The following is a 24,982-nucleotide window of genomic DNA, read 5'->3' as shown; positions in this document are numbered from 1 at the left end:
CAGGAGACCAGGGCCAGGCCAGACCCGCAGGAGACCAGGGCCAGGCCAGACCCGCAGGAGAGCAGGGCCAGGCCAGACCCGCAGGAGAGCAGGGCCAGACCCGCAGGAGAGCAGGGCCAGACCCGCAGGAGAGCAGGGCCAGACCTGCAGGAGAGCAGGGCCAGGCCAGGCCCGCAGGAGACAGTTGACCTGAGCTGTGCATATGTCATCCAGGCACTCCTCACTAGGGGTGTGGACCCGAGGTGGCATCCAGGAACTCCTCACTAGGGGTGTGGACCCGAGGTGGGATCAAGGATGCAGAGTCTGGGATGACCAGGGACACTGAACAGAAAGGCCAGCCTGCGCCTCACCCCTGAGGGAGCCAGGTCCTGCCACACAGTGTCCACGCCTCCAGAGCGACACCGCAGGAGGCAGCAATAGCCAGCAGCCTATTCTGCCCAGGGTTTCCTCAGGCACACAGGGACGTCACAGGGGCAAAAGTCAGTGTGTCAGAGTGGCCTCAGAGCCCAGCACAGACTGGGTCCGGCAGCACCAGAACCTACACAGTCTAAGATGTCATCTTCTTAGACCCCATTCTGTACTCCATGTGACTCCTCCAGTCAAGCAGAGCAGGCCAGGGTGGCTGGCGGGAATATCCTCGTGCAGACTTGTTTGCTGCCGGCCACTGAGGCATTCTGGCTGCCAACGCACCACCCCCTCAGGCCCACCGCTGGCAAACCTGTCCTGCCACCCACCCGCCACACCCTTGGATCACCTGCCAACTGCAAGCACATCCGGGTCCCTGAGCACCCCAGCAGCGAGCTCTGAATGAGCAGTATTGAGCAAACCGAGGCTCCTCGGGGCCACTGTGCTCCCAGCATGAATCGAGCCTGGCGGGCTGCCGGTGTGGGCAACAGTGGGGCAGCCCACGTGGGAAAGACCTGCCCAGCTGCAGCCACCGCAGCCCAAGCACTGCCAGGTGTTGGGCACTTGTGCCCTGCCCATCTTCCACGCCCTCACCTGCTCGTCCACGTAAGCATCGATCCTCTTCTGGCACTCCAGCCACTCCTCGGCCACCCTGCGCAGCTCCTCCTCGGAGCGCTGGTACCTCTGCAGCAAGGTGCCGTACGTGTCCTCACGGCACGTGTCGTGCGTGGTGCTTCCTAACCTGGGAGGAAGAAGGCCTCGTAACAGAAGCAAGAGCCCAAGGGTGCTGAGCTGGAGCCCCGAGCACTCTTTCCTGCTGCTACTGTGGGATTTGGTGAGCTCTTCTCCCAGGGCCAGAGGGGCACAGCACACAGCACAGCAGTGCTGTGTCAGAGTTAGTAGGCACGCCTTTCAAAGCAGGATTCACTTTTAAAATGCATTTTCTTACTTCCTAATTATCTCAGTATGTGAATTAAAATAACTGGAATACAGACATTTTGATCAGGTTTATCTGGCACCATAGGCCACACTTAAAGTATATCAACAGCAAAGGTTACACACAGCCAGAAGCTTCCCGGGGGGGTCCATGTTGACAGACACCAGGGACCAGAGGCAGGCACACCCCAACCCTAACCCTAACCCCAACCCCACCCCTAACCACGTCTTCCACACTAGGGACCAGGGCTAGGCACACACTAACCCTAACCATGCCCCTCCACACTAGGGACCGGGGCAGACACACACTGTGACCCATGCCCCTCCACTCCCATACCTACTGTACATATGCACATGTGTACACACACACACACACACACACACACACACACGCTCTGAAATGGAAACACAGCCAGCACCAGGTAAACAACTAAAGCATCGTGCCACAGTATCAAAGAATTGTATCAACAACCACCAAATCATTTACGGTATCTAAACGTTTTCAGAATTGTATCTGCATCACTACATAATCTGATAATGGAAGTAGGCAACAAAGCTATCCCAGAATGGTCACCTTTCCATGGTGGGACAACTACCTTAGGCCCCTCTCCCCTTTCAAGGGCCACACACTGGGTGCTGTGTGCAGAGAACGAGCTGGCATAGGGCTCCCTGGGAGCAGCAGAGTAGCGTCCACACACAGGCCACACTGCTCTACCAAGCACTCAGCCTGGGCGTCTTCTCGACGCCAAGGAACAGGAATCAGGAAGATGACCCCGAGGTTCTGGACACTCAGAGTATGGGACCCAAAGGGAAAACAAAGATGTGAAATTTGGGGTGCCCAGGGGCACTGCAGAGATGCCAGTGTGCGTCTTATCCTGGGGGTGCTGCGGGCCCCTGACTCCCCTCAGCACGAGCCACACCGCTGCCCCGAGTGGAGCACGAGCGTGGTCAGAGCATGAACTTCCATGCGAGCTTTCTCGCATGTGTGGAGTCCCCCTACGTGAGCCTCTTGGCCTTCCTGCTGTGCCCTCCCTCATAGGTCCCCTCTCCCAGGAAGCCGCCGATGCAGGGGTGTGCACGGCAGGTGCAGGGCTGAGACCGATACCTGATCTGTGACAGCAGCGCCGGCAAGCTGTTCTGCACGAGTGGCTCCGAGAAGATGAGATTCTCAAATAGGTGCTTATTATGCAGTTCCCAGGTCACCTGGAACTTTCTCAAATGTTCATTTTCCTAATAGTAATAATAATAATAAAAAAAGGCAGATATGAACTGATGGAGCCTGGCCCATTCCCAGATGGACTCTCGTTCACCTACCGTGCTGCTGAGCGCCACCAGGCAGGTCCCCAGGCACACAGCGCCTGGCCGCCTGCATCCCCTCCGTAACCACAGCCACAGCTCGACAAGAGACACAGCTGCACGTGTCGCAGGTCCTCTCCCAACCAGGCCGTGAAGGAAAGGCAAGCCTTCCTTTCTCCAAGAATCACCCATCTCGCTCGCTCTCTCTACCCCTCCCACCTCCAGAAAGGCAGTTACAGAGAGGAGCAGAGACGCAGACAAAGCATCATCTGTCTGGCTAAGCCCTTGTCTTGCACACTCTGAGACCCCCTATGGGCGCTGGTTCACATCCCGGCTGCCCCACTTCCCTCCCAGCTCCCTGTGTGTGGCCTGGGAAAGCAGCAGAGGAAAGCCCAAGCGCTTGGGCCCCTGCACCCACGTGGGAGACCTGGAGGAGACTCCAAGCTGCGGACTGACTTGGCTCCGGTCAATGTAGCCACTGGCGATTGAACCAGCGCGCGGAAGACCATTCTGTCTCTCCGTTTCTTTGTAAGTTCGCCTTTCCAATTTAAAAAAAAAGTCTTCTCAGAACTGATTGCATTCAGTGGTCTGCCTGTTTACAGATCAGCCAAACTGAAAGGACAGTTTATCAATTCACCACAGAATCCCCCTGTGTGACCTGAAGACAAGGTGGCAGAGGGCGCACAGCCATCTCCACTGCGCAGTGCGCTGGCCGCACCAGTGTCCTCACACCACTAGGGCCACGGGCAGGCCCCTCACTGCTGCCTTCTGCCAACACGCCCAGCGTGCGTTCTCATTCATCCAAATGCCAGCACGGCCCAGGCCTGAGCTCATCAGTCCTGTTTCACTCCAAGCACCTGTCAGCCTCACTGAGCGCAGGAGTCGCCCATGGCTGGAGGCCAGCGTCGGGTGACCTGGGAACGTGGCCCCCAGCCTGGAACGAGAAGCCGCAGCACGTGCAACCACCCGCTGCAGCAAACCCTCCCCACCTGGAGGCCCTGGGCAGGGAGGTACGGCACGCCACCCAGGAGGAACAGCATGCAGGAGCTAGGGCAGTGCCACAGGGGCCATGTCTTGCCTCCTCTCTCCCACAGCTGGGGCGAGGCCCCGCCGGACACCTCCGAGCAGCTGTGCTCCTGACGCTGCTCAGCCCACAGGGTGACCCACACAACGGACAGCGCCGCATGAAGACTGCTGCGCCAAAGTACTTGCCACTTTGGTTATGTCTCACTTCTGAGTGAGGCACGCAAGATTAACAGCAGACCTCACTGCACAAGCTCAAATCAACCTGGAGTTAATTCAGAGTCCAACTTGTGCCAACAACTGGTTGTGTGCCACTACAGCCAGCCTACGGGCGGCAGGAATACAAGCACTCGAGCCATGCCCAACTGCCTCTCAGGGCGGAGCTGGGCACTGAGCCCAGGCGCTCCGACAGGCCATGGTGTCTCAGCAGGGGCTTCCCAACCACACTGCCAGGCACAGCTGGTAGGCAGGCCTCACCAACATCTAGGCGGCTTGCAGGGGCCGTAACTTACCCAGACCGCATAAAGTACATGGGGCAGGGGTCGGGGAGGTGTGCGCCCACCCAGCCACAGAGAGGCCACCAAGGCACACAAAGGGGTGGGCAGGGGTCGGGGAGGTGTGCGCCCACCCAGCCACAGAGAGGCCACCAAGGCACACAAAGGGGTGGGCAGGGGTCGGGGAGGTGTGCGCCCACCCAGCCACAGAGAGGCCACCAAGGCACAGAGGGGGTGGGCAGGGGTCGGGGAAGGGGTGTGCCCACTTCCAGGCAGATAAGGTGTGTCAAGGATTTGTAATCCGCCTTTTCCACTCACACATTCTGAGTTCCCACCTTCTGGGGAACAGTTCTGCAAGATGCAAGAGATGGTGCTTACAAACACAAGCTTTACATCCTCCTGTGTCTGCGGAGGAAATGTACATTTCGTGGATTTCCACCATGTCGGGGTTACATTGAGTCCCACCCTTGTTATAAAAATGAAAATGTGTCTATTTTTATTGGAAAGGCAGACCTACAGAGAAAGGAAGGACAGAGAAGAAGGTCTTCCACCTATTGGTTCACTCCCCAAATGGCCACAATAGCCAGAGCTGAGTCGATCCAAAGCCAGAAGCTTCTTCCGGGTCTCCCATGGGTGCAGGGACCCAAGGCTTTGGGCCGTCCTCGACTGCTTTCCTACGTCCCAGGCAGGGAGCTGGATGGGAAAGTGGAACAGCTGAGACTTGACCTGGTGCCGATATCGGATCCCAGGGCATGCAAGATGAGAATTTAGCCACTAGGTCATCGCATTTCTGAGCGCAACTGACAGTGCAGGGGCTCGGGTGGTCACCGAGAAGCTAGGCAAGTTAGCAGGGAATTAACTGAGAGTTCACACAGCCAGTGACCCTGGTGCTACAAAGACAAGGGACACTGTTTGTGGCTGGACATAAAATTTCAACTTTCAAGCAAAAACCAGACATTTGGAAAGCCTGTATCTGCCACTTGTGTGCATTTAGGACCTTACTGCTTATCTCGACATGTGTGCTCCGTGGGCACGCTGCGAGTCCTGGCTGTCCCACTCCAATCCAGCTTCTGCTAATGGCCTGGGGACGCAGCAGAGGACAACCCAAGTCCTCGGACTCCTGCACCCACACGGGAGATCCGGAAGGAGCTCCTGGCTCCTGGTTTTGGAGTGAACCAGCAGATGGAAGATCTTTCTCTAAACTCTGCCTTTCAAATAAAAATAACAGACATGTATAAAACAAGGAAAACAAACCCCAAGAAAGCATTGGTGTTGGTCTCCGGGAGCATCAGGTGCACTGAGGTCGACCTCACGGAGCAGGACCCTGCTTCCATCAATGTCGCCGCCCCCAGCACGGCGGGCTGCCTGCGGAAGCTGTCAGCGCCCCGGCAGCTCCAGTCCACGGGGCCCGCCCAGCCCTGTGCCTGCTGGATGAGAGCACGCTAGCTGCGCGGGCCACCCACAGGTGGGCACACAGGCCCTCCGCTCCCGGCCACAGCAGCCCGTCTGCTTAGCACTTGCATCCGGAGGACTGGCCTGGAGCGACCGGGCCCTCTGGAAGAAGGGGTCCGGGACAGTGCCCTGGCTTCAGAGACGCCCCCCACCCACACAGCTTCCTGTCTGTGGCCCTGCTCTTACCAGCGTGCTGAGGAAGGTGCTGATGCAGCGTGCCGCCTGGCAGAGGGCGCCGTACTCCTCGAGCAGGACGGAGATGAAGTGGTGTGCCTGCGGTGGGCCCTGCAGACCTGCAGGCACCTTGGCCTTGGCTGCGGTGGACAGCTGCCGCAGCAGACGGACCTTCACCTCCAGAACGTACTCCCGGGCCTGCTGCTCCAGGCGCTGGTACAGCTGGTAGGGGTCCCGCTCACAGAGCCTGCAGGGCAAGAGCCACCACTCAGCTGGGCTGCCCACACAGGCCTGTGGCAGACATGCCTCATTTCACCAAACGTCTGTTCTAAACCTTTCCTCAGGTCTACTGAGCCCACGGGCTGCCCATGCCCACTGATGCGCATGTTCTGTGCGGAGCCTGGCAGAGTGCCACCACGCCAGCCTGGGCTCCTGAAGGCTCCCGTGAACGGGGGCACCATGCCCACAGGGCTGCTGCCCGCCGCAGGCTGAGCCAGCGCTCGCCCTGCTGCCTTCCAGGAACCCGGTGCACCACACATCTGGGCTGCTCTGAGCTCTCTAAGCAGAGAACAGAGGCAGCCTATCCACTGAGAAAGACAACAGAAAGCAGAATAAACTGTGTGAGCTGAAAAGGAGGGGGAAATGAACGCAGCCCTGCCCCTGGGCTCACTCCGCAATCTCTCCCGTACCTGCATTACTTGAGCTGCTGCCGTGCTCATCTCTGAGAAGCCAGCAGGCCAGGACCGCCGCGGCCACATCTCAAACGCCCAGCCGCCACCGAGCACGCCATCAGAAATGAGCGGCAACCCGCAGCAAACGCAAGCCCTCAGGCTTTCCAGCGGCAACAGCTCATCTCCTGCGCCCACCCCAGGCCAAAGAGAACCCACGCTGCCAACTGCCCCACTTCAGGTTCCCACGACAAAGAGCAGAGCGGCGGCCCTGTGACAGTCACAGCAAATGCAGCGAGAGCCCCAGCTCGTGGGATTCTGGCCACGCCGGTACATTTCACACAGACTTATATTTTTAGCATCAAAACCTTAATTTTGATGACCAGTATAAAAATCTGTCCTGTCAAGCAGAACACACTTGATCTGTCAGAGGAAAGCCGCAGAGGAGCGAGGACGACCACAGCTCTGCTAACGGGAAGGAGATGCTTTTCATTCCACGTCGCTCTCTACTTCTGTGTTTCATAAGTGAAGCAACAACCAGGAGGTACTTAGGCAGAGCAGACAGTGCGGAGGTGCGGGCCAGGCAACGCACACCTTCGTTTCCAAGTACCTGAGTAAACATCGCACCGACCAAGTGCTGGACACGATCCTAAGCATCACAAATGCAGAATTCATAACCGATGAAGCCACCGGGAAAACTACCTGCTCAGTCACACACCACCCAGACCCCCCCCCCCGAGCCCCGGGGCGCCGGGCAATCCCTGCCCAGTGAACATGGTGCTTGAACATCCCAAAGGGGCTGCACTCTGAAACAGAACAAGTGACCACTACAGTGTCCACTTCAAAGGAATTCCTTTTGTATGGGTCACTTCTAACAGCAGAAGCAGGTGCCAGCCTGGGCTATCAGGGAGAGGAAACGCTGCCTGCTTCAGATCCTGCACTGCGACTGGGCACAGGGCAGCTGCTGCAGGCCGACGCCGAGCACGTGACTGCCCCGCACGTGCACCCGCACGGCACCACACTCCACAGGCTGGCCGGTTCCACAAGGCCGCACCCATGGGCCAAGCTGCCCTGCCCTGCGCGCAGCCCCGAGGGCCCCGGCAGCAGGTGTTACGTGAGCCCAGAAGCGTGCATCACCCCGAGACAGAGGGCTCACTCTGGTCGGTCCATCCCCCCGGGCAGATGCAAGCTGCACCCAGGGCTGGAACCCCCTGGCCAGCAGGAAAGCCCACCGTGAGGGCAGGATGAGGGTCCACGTGTACCTGTCCACAAGCTCCTTCACGCCCTCCTTGTCGGGGACCAAGGACTGGTCCTGGTCGTCTGCCAGCGGGGTGCCCGCCTGCCGGTAGATGCAGCGCACCGTGTAGCGCACTTCCGACCAGTAATTCTGCAGCTGCTGGGGCTCCCGGTCCGTCTCCGAGGAAATGTCCCTAAGACACAACACAGGAACCCGGAGCTTCAGTTAGAGGACCAGACAATCTGCTCACTTTCCTGCCAGACCAGACGGCAAAGCTGAAGGACAGAAGGCGGGCCAGCAGCTCCAGGAGCCGACGCCCTGCCCAGCTCTCAGCATGCAGGCGAGGCAGGCTGACTCACAGCGGCCCTGACACAGCTCCGGGGCGCCCTCTGCTGTCACTCCCAGACCTTCGTACCCGCAACAGGCCTGCTGGGGAACCCTGCCTCCCAAGGTGCTTCTCCACCTGGGCCAGGGAACTCCACCAGCTTCCTCCCAGGGCCAGAGCTCAGGGCGTGGCAGACACAGCCCGCGTTCACTCCCAGCTTCCTGCCCCTCGTCACAGCCAGGCACTGTCCCGCTCGGGTGCTCCACGTTGGCTGGCAGTGTCCAAGCACCCTGCTCCCTGCTCCCGTCCAGGGACTCCCAGCACCTACCTGCGCTCACTGCATGCCTCGCAGGAGCACGGTGCGTCCGAGGGAGCTGTGCCCAGTCCTGCTGAGGACAGCGTCTGTGCACCCAGGGCCAGCCGCCCGCCACCAGCCTCAGCCTGGGAAGCACCCAGCTGGGAATGAAGAAGAAAATCTTGGCCCTGCTTTAAAAACAGAACAGAATAGGCTGGTTATGTTCAAAAGGACTCCATCGACTGCTCACACAGATGCCCGTTAGGAACAACTGTAAAAGCTGCATGAGACGAACTCGAGATTCTGCCCTGGAATGCTTCTGTACCTTTCCACACTTTACATCTTTGTAACTTTTCGAAGCACATATTTTTATTCAAAAGACAGAGTTACAGAGAGGAGAGACAGACAAAGGTGGTCCATCCACTGGTCCACTCCAAATGGGCCCAACAGCTGGAGCTGAGCCCATCCCAAGACAAGATTCTTCCAGGTCTCCCACGCAGGTGCAGGTTCTTGAGGCTGTGGGCCGTCCTCTGCTGCTTTCCCAGGCCACAGCAAGGGGCTGGACGGGAAGTGGGGCAGCCGGGACATGAACTGGCGTCCAGATGGGATCCTTGTGCATGCAAGGCAAGGACTTAAGCCACTAAGCTGGCTTGGTGCGGGCCATTAAAAAAATTTTTTTTTTTTTACCGTTTATTTTGTTTTTATCTTAAAGGAGTCAACTGAGAAAAAAGGACAAAGAGACAGTTTACTTCTTATTCTCATGAGGACATTCAGTGTGTCTCTTCTGTTTTATAGAAACAACACTTGTGCTCCTCGGGGAGGTGACACCCACGCAGCCACCCCAGCTGGGACCCCAGGGCAGCCTAAAAGGCCTCTCTGTCCCCAGGAACCAGCAGCATGACTTCCTGTGCTGGGTCAGGGACAGAGGGAGAACCCAATGGCACCGACAGGACCCCGACATCACACGAAAGACACACAAAGTCAAGCCCTCCCTGTGCCCCTCTCAGCAGCTCTCTCCACTCATCCTCAGCGACAGGCCCCAAGGAGGACCCTGTCGTGTAGGCACCACAGGTAGGTTGCTAGAGGACCACCACCTCTCACGGTCCAAGAAGGACAGAGTTTCTAGAAGGGTCTTTCTTCTTGGGTTCCCACCGAGAGGGGGAGATGTTCCCTCCAGGACCCAAGGCAGGCCAACAGTGCTGAGACAATCCCACAAGGCAGCGAGGGCCGGTCCAAGAGCCCGGGGGCTGCACGCTCACCTGGTCGCAGGGCAGCAGAGGCCGGTAGATGCTGTCAGGAAGGGATCGCATGTGCAGGAGACGGCCCTGACAGAGCGCGCCTGCTCCATGGGGCACTCAGTGTGCCATCTGCGGGCCAGTGCTGTGGTGCGTGGGTTACGCCACTGCCCACAGCGCCGGCATCCCCCATGGCTGCTGGCTCATGGCGCAGCTGCTCTACTTCCCACCCAGCTCTCTGCTAGCGCAGCAGGGGGTGAACTGGCTCTGCCTTTCCTTTCACATACACAAGCCTTCCAGACAGAATTGCACAGAAGCCTGGACCCCCGCTCAGCCCTCACCGTGGCTCCCCAGTGGGAGCTGCTGCTGTGGGGGCAGCTTTTTTTTTAAATTTATTTATTTTTATTGGAAAGAGTTACAGAAAGAAGTATAGACAGAAATATCTTCATGTGCTGTTTCACTCTCTAAGTGGCCGCAATGGCAGGAGCTGAGCCAACCTGCAGCTAGCAATGTCTTCCAGGGCCCAAGGCCGTGGGCCGTCCTCTCCTGCTTTCCAGGCCACAAGCTGCTCTTTTATATCTCTAGTAAACATTTTTTTTCATCTCTGAAGTTCCATTTGCTTCTTTAAAAAATGATTTCTTTACTTTTATTGGAAAGTCAGATATACAGAGAGAAGGAGAGACAGGAAGATCTTCCATCTGCTGGTTCACTCTCCACGTGGCCGGAGCTGAGGAGATAGATCTCAAGCCAGGAGCCTCCTCTGAGTCTCCCACGCGGGTGCAGGGTCCCAGGGCTTAGGGCCGTCCTCCACTGCCTTCACAGGCCACAGGCAGGGAGCTGGATGGGAAGTGGGGATTCCGGGACTTGAACTGGCAACCAGATGGGATTCCATTGTATGCAAGGTGAGGAGTTTAGCCACTAGGCTACCATGTTGGGCCCATGCATTTACTTCTTATTGCTGTTTTTACATCCTCAATCTCTCTGTTGCAGCTGTCTGGGGAAGACAGAGGATGGAAAATCCCTGTAACTCTGATCTTCAAAAAAATAAACAAATACGCAGATTCAATGCGAAGTTCAACCCGGGCCCAGTGGCGTCCCATGCAACAGTGCCAGCTCCAGTCCTGCTGCTCTACTTCTGCTCCAGCTCCCTGCTAATGTGTCTGGGTGGGCAGCACACCGAAGTCCAAGCGTGTGGGCCCTGCACCCAGGGGTGAAGTGCCCAGCTCCTGGCCTCACCTGGCCCAGCCCTGGCTGCAGCCGCCGCCTGGGGAACGAGCAGGGTAAGACCTGCTATCTGCTGCTCTACCTTTCAAACAAACAAATCTTTAAAAGTAATACGGGGGAAAGGGTAGCAACAGATGTCTGGAAATAGGGAGAAGCAAGGCAAACAGCTCTAAACTGCAGCACACTGAGAGCTGCGCTCAATGGGAGATCGTGCGTGCACCCCGGTCACTGGACACGCCGTGCGTGCACCCCGGTCACTGGACACGCCGTGCGTGCACCCCCGGTCACTGGACACGCCGTGCGTGCACCCCCGGTCACTGGACACGCCGTACGTGCACCCCGGTCACTGGACACGCCGTGCGTGCACCCCCGGTCACTGGACACGCCGTGCGTGCACCCCCGGTCACTGGACACGCCGTGCGTGCACCCCCGGTCACTGGACACGCCGTGCGTGCACCCCCGGTCACTGGACACGCCGTGCGTGCACCCCGGTCACTGGACACGCCGTGCGTGCACCCCCGGTCACTGGACACGCCGTGCGTGCACCCCCGGTCACTGGACACGACGTGCGTGCACCCCCGGTCACTGGACACGATGTGCGTGCACCCCGGTCACTGGACACGCCGTGCGTGCACCCCCGGTCACTGGACACGCCGTGCGTGCACCCCCGGTCACTGGACACGATGTGCGTGCACCCCGGTCACTGGACACGATGTGCGTGCACCCCCGGTCACTGGACACGCCGTGCGTGCACCCCCGGTCACTGGACACGCCGTGCGTGCACCCCCGGTCACTGGACACGCCGTGCGTGCACCCCCGGTCACTGGACACGATGTGCGTGCACCCCGGTCACTGGACACACACCAGATAAAGAGGACGACACGACAGTGTAGGAGCATGAGACAGGCCTTTGGTCCCGTGGTTAAGACACCTCCACCTCAGGCTGGAGCACCTGGGCTCCACGCGACCCCCGCTGCCCACCCCACTCCTGTAAGCCATGGTGCGGACACGGAGCTTCTGGTGCCCAGTGCCGGCTGCGGTGGGCATTTAAGGAGTGAGCCAGTGGGTGGGACTGTTCATTCTCTTTCTCAGAGGAAAAAAGTAGTGAAATAATCCAAGGATCAAAGAATAAGTAAATTATAATGGCAATTATAAAATATTTTGAACAGAATAAGAATATAACATCAAAATTTCAGATAGGAATTCTTTCAGCATTTTATAGAATTAAATAATTAAATACATTGAGCCTAGTGCAAGAGCCTAGCTGCTAAAGTCCTTTGCCTTGTCCAAGCCAGGATCCCATATGGGCGCCGGTTCTAATCCTGGTGGCCCTGCTTCCCATCCAGCTTCCTGCTTGTGACCTAGAACAGCAGTCGAGGACAGGTCCAAGCCTTGGGACCTGCATCCACGTGGGAGACCCAGAAGAAGCTTTTGGTTCCTGGTTTCAGAGCAGTTCAGCTACAGCCATTGCGGCCACTTGGGGAGTGAATCATTGGATGGAAGATCTTCTTCTCTGTCTCTCCTCTCTGTATATCTACCTTTCCAATAATAATAAAAAAAAAATCTTAAAATATTAAATACGGGGCAGGGCGGCATGGGCTAGCAGCTAAAATCCTCACCTTGAAGGCACCAGGATCCCATATGGGTGCCGGTTCTAATCCCGGCAGCTCCACTTCCCACCCAGCTCCCTGCCTGTGGCCTGGGAAAGCAGTCGAGGACGGCCCAAGGTCTTGGGATCCTGCACCCGCATGGGAGACCTGGAAGAGGTTACTGGTTCTCGGCTTCAGATCGGCGCAGTACCGGCCGTTGCAGTCACTCGGGGAGCGAATCATTGGATATAAGATCGTCCTCTCTGTCTTCTCCTCTCTGTATATCTGACTTGATAATAAAAATAAATAAATCTTAAAAAAATATTAAATACATATATCAGAAAAGGCCTTAAATAAATCATATAAACTTCCTTCTTAAGAAATCAAAATAGCAAAATTAATGCAAACTACATGGAAGAAAGGAAATAATAAAGGTAAAAGCAAAAACAGGAAAAGCAACAAATTAATCTAAACAAAACAGTTGTATGGGAGAGCCCTTGCCAGTCTTAGCAGGAATAAGTGAAACAAAAGGGAAGCAGGCATTCCCGATCCTGTAAACACTTAAGAGCAACTTGTTCAACTGCTACAGAAACTACGTCCACTAAACAGACAGCACATAAAGCCACGCTCACCTTCCTTCAAGCAGAGTGTCAGAGAAACACAGACCTGCCTGCTGGCTCACCCGCCAAAGCGTGCAGCGGCCGGGCACGGCCAGGGCCAGCGTGCCACGAGCAAGTCCCTGCGAGGGACAGGCCCAGGGCTGGAGCGCGCACCTGCTGCCTCTGCAGAGCATTAGCGGGGACCTGGGCTGCAGTGGAGGGGCTGCAACCGCAAGCAGCACATCAACGCGGGGGGCACCACCCCACCCGCCACAGGCGCAGCTCCCCAGAGACCACCAGTAACCAGAGCTAGCCTTACGACCAACAGGCAATCTCCACCAGGTTAACTGGTGAATCCTACCAACCAATGAAGGCAGAAATAGCCTGCATTCTGTACAAACTTCCCCAGAACTTTCCAGACGGGCCAGGGTGTGGCACAATGATGTAAGGCTGTGCTTGGAAGGACAGCATCACAGCAGAGCTGCTCCACTTCCACCCAGCGCCCTGCAGATGGACCTGGCAAGTCAGGAGACGTACCAAGCACAGGGTCCTATGAGCACAGAGAGACCCAGATGGAGCTGCACACCTCTGGACTGGCCTGGTCCAGCTCTGGCTCTTGTGGCAATTCAGCCAGTGACCCAGCACATGGAGATCCGGCCTCTCTCCCTCTGCCACTCTGCCTTTCAGACTAGGGCTGGCACCATGGCAGAGGAGGCTGAGCCTGTGGTGCCACCATGCCATGTGGGCACCAGTTCATGTCCCAGCAGCTCCACTTCCCATCCAGCTCCCTGCTGGTGGCCTGGGAAAGCAGGAGAGGATGCCCCAAGTCCATGTGGGGACCCGGAAGAAGCTCTTGGCTCCTGGCTTCAAGTCTGCTCAGCTCTGGCCACTACAGGCATCTGGGGAGTGAACCAGCATAGGTCTATCTCTGTCTCTCCTTTCCTCTGTAACTCTGCCTTTCAAGTAAAAATAAAGTAATTCCCTAAATTTCTGACTGATATGCTTCATGAACAGATATAGTATCCTAACAAAACATAGCAAATCCAGTCCATAATACCACAAAGAGTATACATCATGGTCAAGTATGGATTATCTCAGGAATGTAAAATTTGCACATTTCAAAAACTGTATAATTAGGCCTGGCGCAGTAGCCTAGTAGCTAAAGTCCTTGCCTTCACGTGCCAGGATTCCATATGGGTGTTGGTTCTAATCCCAGCAGCCTCACTTCCCATCCAGTCCCTGCTTGTGGCCTGGGAAAGCAGTGGAGGATGGCCCAAAGCCTTGGGACTCTGCACCCGTGTGCGAGACCTGGAAGAGGCTCCTGGCTCCTGGCTTTGGATAGGTGCAGCTCTGGCCCTTGCGGCCACTTGGGGAGTGAATCAACAGGGAATATCTTCCTCTTGTCTCTCCTTTTCTCTGCATATCTGCCTTTCCAAGAAAAATTTTTAAATAATTAAAAAAAACTGTATAATAAATTTTGTTAACAAAAACTCTATGAACACCTCAGTAGGTATAGAAATAAAATGAGAAAATTCAACACTTATTAATCAAATGCCAAGAAAATTCAGAAATGAAATAAAAAAAACCAACTTTGGGGAGCAGTGCAGTGGCACGGCGAAGCGGCTACTGTGTGCAGTCGCAGTCTCCCAATGCGCACTGCTGCACTCCCCACCCAGCTCCCTGCCTGTGGCCCGCGAAAGCAGGCGAGGACGGCTCAGAGCCTTGGGACCCTGCACCCGCATGGGAGACTCAGAGGAGGCTTCTGGCTTCGCATTGGCTCAGCTCCAGCCGTTGCGGCAGCTCACGGAGTGACACTGGACGGAAGATCTTCCTCTCTGTCTCTCCTCCTCTCTGTATGCCTTTCTAATAAAAATAAATAAATCTTTAAAAATTAATTAATTTTAAAAACCCTGAGTTTCAAACATACACTTTGATTCTCAACATCAATTCCAAGGTCTTTTGGACTTGCTAGTGGCCGTGTGGCACATATCTGAAGAAGTGAGGGTCCTGGGCATGTAGCCTGGTCGGCTCCTGAAGACAAGGCTGCTGGCCCGCAGCTTTCCGTGCTGCGCCTCCACGTTCACCACAGGACGGCCTAGCAGCCCGACCCACTGGCAGCTCTGCTCTCGTCTCGCTGAGCAGGCACAAGGACCCGGCAAGCGCCGAGGGCAGGCCGTGGTACCTTCATTTGTCTGAAGAACTGTCACAACCCGCTGAGGTGTCTGTAGTGCTGCACATGACAATTCCAGCAGGTTTTTCTGTACAAATCGACAAGCCAGTTCTAAATGTCACAAGGAAATGCAAATAATCTAGGAAAAACCCATTCTGATGAACAGGAAGAGGTGGCAGATGTCACTGCCGTACTTCGTGAGTCACACACAGCCTTCAGGGGCTGAGGCTGCAACGTGGATGCCGAGCTCCACACCTGGGCCCCCGGTTCAAGTCCTGCCTACCCCAGGGGGCGGTGGCTGCAACCGAGAAACTGGGATCCTGTGCACGCCTGGACAACACAGGTTGCATATCCAGCATGGCCTGGCCCCAGCATGTGTGTGTGTATCGAAAAAATAGACAACCCAGGAAGCCAGCACCATGAGATGAACCAGTGGGGCAAAAAAAGTGTGTGTTTGCTTTTTACAGATCTGTTTTGCTGGAAAGGCAGATTTATAGAGAGGAGAGACAGAAAGATCTTCTATATGCTGGCTCACTCTCCAAATGAATGCAACAGCCAGAGCTGAGCCAATCTGAAGCCAAGAGTCAGGAGCTGTCCTCACATACCGATATTAGTACAGGATCCTGGCGCTTGGAAGAGAAGGAATAGCCAGCTGAGGCATTGCACCAGGCCATAAAATAATAAGTGTTTTAAAACATGCACATACATGGGCCCCAGCGCGGTGGCGCAAGTGGTTAAAGGTCCTCGCCTTGCACGCCCGGGATCCCATATGGGCGCTGGTTCTAATCCCGGCAGCCCCGCTTCCCTTCCAGCTCCCTGCCTGTGGCCCGGGAAAGCAGTCGAGGATGGCCCAAAGCTTTGGGACCCTGCACCCGTGTGGGAGACCCGGAAGAGGCTCCTGGCTTCGGATCGGCATAGTATCGGCCCGTTGTGCTCACTTGGGGAGTAAATCATCGGACGGAAGATCTTCCTCTCTGTCTCTCCTCTCTGTATATCCGCCTTTCCAATGAAAAAATAATAATAAAAAAAAAATCTTTAAAAAAAAAAAACATGCATGTACAGGGCCTGTTACAATGGTTCAGTGGCTAAATTCTCGCCTTCCAAGTGTCAGGATCCCATATGGGCACGGTTTGTGTCCCAGCTGCTCCACTTCCCATCTTCTCCTTGCTTCGGGCCTGGAAAAGGGGTAAGGACAGCCCGAAGACGTGGGACCCTGCACCTGTGTGGGAGGCCTGAAGGAGGCTCCTGGCTTCGCACCGGCTCAGCTCCGACCGTGGGGACCGCTTGGGGAGTGAGCCAGCAGATAGAGATCTTTCTGTCTGCCCTGGTCTCTGTAAATCTGCCTTTCCAGTAAAAATAAAAATAAATCTTAAGAAAACTAGCTTTCACTGAGGATTATGCGCTCGGCCTAAGCCTGCTCTCAGTGAGCGGCAGAAACCCCCCGAGATCCCCCCTTAGAGCCATGGCGCATCCCTTCGCCCCCCTTAGAGCCACGGCGTGTCCCCTCACCCCCCTTAGAGCCACGGCGCGTCCCCTCACCCCCCTTAGAGCCACGGCGTGTCCCCTCGCCCCCCTTAGAGCCACGGCGCATCCCTTCGCCCCCCTTAGAGCCACGGCGTGTCCCCTCACCCCCCTTAGAGCCACGGCGTGTCCCCTCGCCCCCCTTAGAGCCATGGCGCATCCCTTCGCCCCCCTTAGAGCCACGGCGTGTCCCCTCACCCCCCTTAGAGCCACGGCGCGTCCCCTCACCCCCCTTAGAGCCACGGCGTGTCCCCTCACCCCCCTTAGAGCCACGGCGCGTCCCCTCACCCCCCTTAGAGCCACGGCGCGTCCCCTCGCCCCCCTTAGAGCCACGGCGCGTCCGCTCGCCCCTCTCAGAGCCACGGCGCGTCCCTTCGCCCCCCTTAGAGCCATGGCGCATCCCTTCGCCCCCCTTAGAGCCACGGCGCGTCCGCTCGCCCCTCTCAGAGCCACGGCGCGTCCCTTCGCCCCCCTTAGAGCCACGGCGCGTCCGCTCGCCCCTCTCAGAGCCATGGCGTGTCCTGTGTCCTCCACACCCTTCTCAAAGCAAATCTCAATCCCAAATGCAACATTCCATGATGGTGAATTTTTTTTTTTAACAATTTATTTTATTTTATTGGAAAGGCAGATGTACAGAGAGGAGGAGAGACAGAGAGGAAGATTCTCTGATGATTCATTCCCTAAGTGACCACACAGCTGGTGCTGCACCGATCCGAAGCCAGGAGCCAGGAACTTCCTCCAGGTCTCCCATGCGGGTGCAGGGTCCCAAAGCCTTGGGCAGTCCTCGCCTGCTTTCCCAGGCCATAGGCAGGGAGCTGGGTGGGAAGTAGGGCAGCTGGGATTAGAACTGGCACCTTAACCATTACGCTATTGCACTGGGCCCATGATGGTGAATCTTAAGAAGCAATGAGATGCGGGCCCGGTGGCATGGCCTAGTGGCTAAAGTACTCGCAGTGGCCGATGCTGGGCCATCCCTGCTGCTTTCCAAGGCCACAGGCAGGGAACTGGATGGGAAGTGGAGCTCCCAGAATACGAACCGGCGCCCATATGGGACCCCGGCGAATTCAAAGTGAGAACTTTAGCCACTAGGCCACCAAGCCAGGCCCTAACTCTGCTTTTCAAATAAACAGATGCTTTTCGAAAAAACTGTATGTAGCTTAAATAATTGTATTTTTATAAAATTCAAAACACCAGGAAAGCTGGAGCACAGGATACACCAACAGAGAGCCCAGAGGATGAGAACGAATGAGGCTCTGTGTCAGAGGGCGCCAGGGAGGAGGCGGCCTAGGGAGAGCCCACAGCAGTCACCACGGCTATTGAACCGCCCCAACTGCAAGGCCAGGGTTGTCTGCTCACTAACAGGAAACGCTGTGGGTGCAATGCTGGCTGGGGTGTCCACACCGGGTGTGAAATAAGTACATTTAAAATTAGATTTTCAATTGAAAATCTGTGTACCACATGAGACTAGCTCAGCACACTAACACAGCTAGATCCAAAACAGAGTGTGAAAGCAAACAGCCACGAGGAGAGGCCAGCACCCGGGAGAAAGGCCTGCCACAGGTGCTCGGCCGCAGGCAGGGCCGCGCCAGCCCACCCCCACACTAGGCTGCCCGTCTGTGCCCACTCAGCACAGAACGAAAACACACAAAGCAAACCAAGCACACACGCACCAGGGCCGGAACTTTCAGCCACAAAAAGTGAGTCATGCCACAGCAGAACGACTTCACAGGAATGACGCACAGACCTAACAGGTGCGCACGGAGCCCTCCACCTAACAGGTGCGCACGGAGCCCTCCACCTAATTTCAGCACAAAGTATTTTTACGAGCACACACAACATTCACACAATCTTGCGATGTCTTATAATTAGCACGATAATGTGTTCACAAAACACAGCTTCCAACTACAACATTACAAATTAATGCCAATATGATTAAAGAGAATCCACAAGGTACACGCCTGGACATTTCACAAATCTACCTAGGCAATTCAACAGAAAAACATAAACAATTAAAAACAGATAATCCTTAATTTAAGCCACCAAAACTAATGTTTTAAAATCTACAACAGTCACACTAAAGGGCCCGATGGCTCCTTGCAGATCACATGCCAACGCAAAGGGGGCAAGGGAGGGAAGACAGAGTGGATCCAGTGCCCTCAACCCTCAGGACAGCTCAGCACAGGAGCCCAGCATCCAGTCACAGCCCAGTGCCCAGGGAGAGCCCAGCGCCCAGGGATAGTCCAGCACTTAGGGGGAACCCAGCGCCCAGTCACAGCCCAGTGCCCAGGGAGAGCCCAGCGCCCAGGGGGAGCCCAGCACCCAGGGAGAGCCCAGCGCCCAGGGAGAGCCCAGCACCCGGGCACAGCCCAGCGCCCGGGCACAGCCCAGCGCCCGGGCACAGTCCACCTGGCATGGCACGGCAGAGTCCCTCCCTGGTAGCACCACAGACCTTGCCCGAGATCTCTGAGAAGGCAGCAGCCAGCAGCCTGTTACTGTGCAATGCTCTTTTCACACCTGTATCAGATGCTTCATGTCCACAATAGCGTACGTTTTTGAAATAGCAGTAACAAAACAGACAAAATGAAAGAAATGTATCATAAAAATTAAAAGCTATTTTTTTTCCAAGAAAATACAAAACCAACAGACTTCCAGCAAAAGGAAAGCGCGAGTGGGAGAGCTCAGTGACGGACACGGGCAGCCAAGGGGCTGCCAACTCCCTACTGACACCGGCAGCTTCTGATACTGTCACTCACCAAAGCACAAGTGACTCGTTTGTCCACTAAAGAAATGGAACCAGAACTTTACCTTTCACATCAGGACAGGCCTGCTGGGGAAGGGGAGCAGGACATGCTGTACCAATCACACAGGCTACTCAATAACAGGTCGCTGGGCCTGGGGTTAGGCTCAGTGCTAAATCCGCGCCTTGCATGTGCCAGAATCCCATTTGGGTGCCAGTCCGTGCCCCAGCTGCTCCACTTCCCATCCAGCATCCTGCCTGTGGCCTGGGAAAGCAGCGGAGGACGGCCCAAAGCCTTGGAACCCTGCACCTGTGTGGGACACCTTGAAGAAGTTCCTGGCTCCTGGCTTTGGATCAGCTCAGTTCTAACTGTTGCAGCCACTCTCTCCTTCTCTTATAAATTTGCCTTTCTGATAAAAATTAAATAAATCTTTAAAATAAAAGTGGGTATCTGCAGAATGTTTTTATCCTACTGGTCTTGAGCCAGGACAGAAGGGCAAATAACCAAAAGCACCCACGGTGCCAGAGCAGGGCAGCATGCAGGTGAGGCCCTGTTGCTTCTGGGGTCTCCCAGATCGCTGGCAGGAAAACCGCCAGGACACACGGCTGGGAATCCTGGCACAGAGCACCACCTGGAAAACCTACAATCCAGACCGCGCAGCAGGGCAACGCCTCCCCTGCCGGCGCTCAGCCGGTGAGCAGGTGGCCCACCTCAGAAGCCTGAGCTCCACTTCCTCTGCCTATCCGGGCACGACACAGTGCCTGGAAACCTGCAGGCCAGGCAAGCCACACGACGCAGTGGACTGACTGCCAGGAGCAGTCCAGGGTTGCACTCCTGCTGTGGAACCTCTGGCAGGGAGGGACAGTGGGAAGTAGCCTGGAAAGCAAGGCAGAACAAGAAACCCTACTACCAATTACCAAGGGTCAAGCACGGTGAGTGCTGGGACAGAGCCCTTGCAGCCCTTGCAGCCCTGCCATGGGGAAGCGGCCATGCATTCCCAGGACACCTGGAAGAGAGGTTCCCCTGCCTGGCTCAGCCTTAGGCAGCCGGGCCAGAACTGTGCTTGCTGAGAGGAGGTGGACAGCAGGCCCTGCAGCACCGCCCCCCGAGGCCACCTGGGCCTTCTCAGCACACAGGAGGCAGCCCGAGCTCTCCAGGCACCATCTGGCACCTGCCCAAACAGAGCAGAGACAAGAGCCAAAACAACCTCCAGAGAATAAATGGTAACGCCGACCTCACACGGCCCTCCCGAGGGACAGGCCAGTGTCCCACACAGACACCGCGTCCCCCACAAAACGCCAGCACGCCAGCCCTGCCAAACTCGGAGCTCCCCTGGCTCTCCCGCCGCCCTGCCGGCTCCCCCCCAGGCTCACACAGCCGTCTCCAGTACAGCTCACACCTGGAAACACGAGTTCCCGCCAGTGAGCATCTACCTGTACAAGTTATCCAGGACCACGGGCAGATGCCGCCGTGCTCGCCCCTGGTAACAGAGGTCGGGACGCTGCAGTGCCAGCATCCATGTGGGTGCCAGCTTACATCCCAGCCAGCTGCTTGCTAACGTGCTCAGAAAACAGAGGCTGGCCCCAGTACTTGGAGCCTGCGCCCTCACGGGGAGGCGGGATGGAGTTACAGGATCCTGCGTTCAGCCTGGCCCAGCTCCAGCTGCTGCGCCCACGTGGGGAGCGGAAGAGCAGGTGAAGACCGCCACCTGGCTGTGACTCTCCTTTCAAATCAATAACAGAGCATCAGCGGATCTCGCAGCATCAGTGGACCTCCGCCCCTAAGCCTGGCTGCAGGCTGGCCCAGCCCTCAGGAGGACAGACTCTCAAGGTGGGCTGAGGGTGGATGCAGCCCGAGGCACGGGCAGCCTGAAGCAGAGAGGGCAGGACACTGAGCAGCACAGAGACTGCGGTCAGTGGGAGACTTGTGAATATCAACGGCAGTGAACAGGAAACCAGTGTCATTACTAGCGAGGATCGGGGAGTAGAGCAAGTGCTTTAGCGGACACAGATAGTAACAGCAGGCAGACAAGACAAGGGCCAGCACTCCAGTGTGACCAGTAATACCATCATCCCACGGGGGCACCAGCTCGAGTTCCAGGGGCTCCACTTCTGATCCAGTTCCTTGCTAATGTGTCTGGGAAAGCAACAGAAGACGGCCCAAGCGGAACCCTGCGACCAGACAGGCGGGCTGGAGCCCCAGACTCGTGCTTCGCCCCGCCCAGCCAGGGGCTGCTGGAACCAATCAGAGGGACAGACAGACAGCTCTCCCGCCCCGCTTCTCCCCCACCTCGTAACTCCGTTAAATAAACAAATACATCTAAAAAGAAAAGGAAAGAAAGGCAAGGAAGTTATAAAAACAGAAAGACCTAAGAGGAGGGACCCTGAGATTCCACTGTTTCTCCGCGCCTTTGTCGGCTCATTACATGGAGTATAGGAGACCTAGTCCACGTGAGGCAGGCAGAACACACGTGCACGCATACATGCACACACATATACACGCACATACACACATGTACGTACACGTGCACACACATGTACATGCACACACATATACACGCACATACACACATGTACGTACACATGCACACACATATACACGCACATACACATGCGTACGTATACATGCACATACACATGCGTACGTATACATGCACACACATGTACATGCACATACACACGTGTACGTACACATGCACACATATATGCACACACATACACACATGCATGCACACATACACGCACATACACACGCGTACGTATACATGCACACATGTACATGCACATACACACGCGTACGTATACATGCACACATATATACACACATACACACGCGTACGTATACATGCACACATATATACACACATACACACGCGTACGTATACATGCACACATATATACACATACACATGCGTACGTATACATGCACACATATATACACACATACACACGCGTACGTATACATGCACACATATATACACACATACACACGCGTACGTATACACGCACACACATATATACACACATACACACGCGTACGTATACATGCACACATACACGCACATACACACGCGTACGTATACATGCACACATGTACATGCACATACACACGCGTACGTATACATGCACACATATATACACATACACATGCGTACGTATACATGCACACATGTATACACACATACACACGCGTACGTATACATGCACACATATATACACACATACACACGCGTACGTATACACGCACACACATATATACACACATACACACGCGTACGTATACATGCACACATACACGCACATACACACGCGTACGTATACATGCACACATGTACATGCACATACACACGCGTACGTATACATGCACACATATATACACATACACATGCGTACGTATACATGCACACATATATACACACATACACACGCGTACGTATACACGCACACACATATATACACACATACACACGCGTACGTATACATGCACACATACACGCACATACACACGCGTACGTATACATGCACACATGTACATGCACATACACACGCGTACGTATACATGCACACATATATACACATACACATGCGTACGTATACATGCACACATATATACACACATACACACGCGTACGTATACATGCACACATATATACACATACACATGCGTACGTATACATGCACACATATATACACACATACACACGCGTACGTATACATGCACACATATATACACACATACACACGCGTACGTATACACGCACACACATATACATGCACACATATGTGCACGCACATGCACATGCACACACACACACACATACGCGGCTGCCTTCGAGGATTGTATATTCCCGTGAAGACATGAATAAAACCCACAACGTATCAGCAATACAGAGTACGGGACGTGTGGGAACGGCTCCATGAGCCTCCATCTCCACCCTGAGGACCCACGCGAGCCCACGGGTGCTTTGGAAGGCAGCGTGGCCATGTCCCGCAGGAGGCCTGGCTCAGTGGCTGGACCAGAAAACAGCACCGAAGCTGGAGGGGCCAGGCAGCTGGGAGGAAGAACGCAGCCAAGGGAAAGGAGATGGGCCAGAGAAGAAGGCTTTCCGGAAGCCAGAGATGAGGATGTGGCCTTTCCCCCAAGCCTCCGGGCGCTGGGGCACGGGCACGGGCTCAGGCACAAGCCGGGAGAAGCAGACTTAAGGCTTACGCCTCCACAAAGAACTGCATGGCCGTTACTCCGGTATGGAACTTTCCAGACCTAGAGTCGCAGAATGCCTATTTGCTTTTCTCAGGAGACTGTTGCCGCAACATTCTGAGCCCAGATGCCAAAAGCCAAACATGTCCTTCGGGCTGCTGCTAGCAGTGTCGATGCAGACAGGGGCAGCAGAGGCCGCACTGCAGGCAGGCCTACAGGAAAGCCCTGTGATGGGACAGAAGACGGCGCCCGCGGGGGCGGCCCTCTGCAGCAAGCACAACTCACTTCCGTCTCTCAAGGGCCCAGAACCCACGAGAAGCCAGGAAGGCCACGGCCCCGGCTGGCAGCCACTCACCGCCGGCTGCTCAGGGCCACCGGGCCGCTCCTCCTTCTCCACGGTCCTCCGGCAGTCTGGGCACACCCAGAGCGGCAGGTGCAGCACACTGTTGCCCTTGGGAGGCATGGACAGGGCCAGTCGGCTGGCAGTCTGTATCCCGCTGTCTGAGGAGGAGTCTTTGCGTTCACTTCTGCACAGCAGACAGCACTCCCCGGCGGGGTGGGCAGGTGCCCTGGGGCTCAGGCCAAAGCCAAAAGGAGCCTGTAACACACAAACAAAGTTCCATTCTGAAAACCAAGACTGCTGACATACAGATGTAGTTCCAGTTAAAAGGCACAGGTGGGGCCCGGCGCCGTGGCCTAGTGGCTAAAGTCCTCGCCTTGAACACACCAGGATCCCATATGGGCGCCGGTTCTAATCCCAGCAGTCCCACTTCCCATCCCGCTCCCTGCTTGTGGCCTGGGAAAGCAGTCGAGGACGGCCCAAAGCCTTGGGACCCTGCAGCCGCATGGGAGACCTGGAAGAAGTTCCAGGTACCTGGCTTCAGATCGGTATAGTACCGGCCATTGCGCTCACGTGGGGAGTGAATCATTGGATGGAAGATCTTCCTCTCTGTCTCTCCTCCTCTCTGCATATCTGACTTTGTAATGAAAATAAATCAATCTTAAAAAAAAAGGCACAAGTGGATTTACACAGAGGAACACAAAATGGGAAACTCATTAAATAAAACTGGACCCGGTGTTCTAGAAACGTGAAACGGCGGCGCCACGGGAGCAGGTGCCGCAGCACGGCCGCCCCCCAGGCCGCAGTGCGGGCTGAGGGCACAGCAACTTTGCTACTGCCACACTTGGGCCCCTCAGTGCCGCTCAGGCCGGGCCCCATTCTGGTGTTGGGGAATCCGTGGGGTGAACCAGCACACAGAGGGTAAACCTGTAGACTAAAATACATTCCAAAATTTGAGCACTAATGCTACAGAGATGATCTTAGGAGTTATAAAAACTGTCCAACTAACCCTTTCACCCAGACTCCTGACTGAGCTCTCCGCACAGGGAAACTCAGGCTCAATT

At 55.8% G+C, this 24,982-nt stretch overlaps 1 protein-coding gene across 1 annotated transcript in view; it reads right to left on the bottom strand.

Annotated features, from left to right (window-relative positions):
• FAM193A (family with sequence similarity 193 member A) overlaps positions 1 to 24,130 on the bottom strand; it is a 61,977-nt gene extending 37,847 nt beyond the window's left edge. Inside the window, exons 1-6 of the mRNA XM_040966468.1 lie at positions 23,934 to 24,130; positions 8,339 to 8,493; positions 7,711 to 7,878; positions 5,793 to 6,027; positions 2,447 to 2,571; positions 1,000 to 1,147 (exon numbers count right to left, since the gene is read on the bottom strand). Coding sequence (XP_040822402.1) covers positions 1,000 to 1,147; positions 2,447 to 2,571; positions 5,793 to 6,027; positions 7,711 to 7,878; positions 8,339 to 8,493; positions 23,934 to 24,041 — 939 coding nt within the window. The 5' untranslated portion in view covers positions 24,042 to 24,130. The remainder of the gene's footprint in view (positions 1 to 999; positions 1,148 to 2,446; positions 2,572 to 5,792; positions 6,028 to 7,710; positions 7,879 to 8,338; positions 8,494 to 23,933) is intronic.
• Between the last annotated feature and the right edge of the window lie 852 nt (positions 24,131 to 24,982).

The sequence above is a fragment of the Ochotona curzoniae genome, unplaced genomic scaffold, assembly GCF_017591425.1.
Source record: "Ochotona curzoniae isolate NIBS_2020 unplaced genomic scaffold, NIBS_Ocur_1.0 scaffold_4505, whole genome shotgun sequence".
NCBI lineage: Eukaryota > Metazoa > Chordata > Mammalia > Lagomorpha > Ochotonidae > Ochotona > Ochotona curzoniae.
This window is presented reverse-complemented; position numbering and strand designations above follow the sequence as displayed.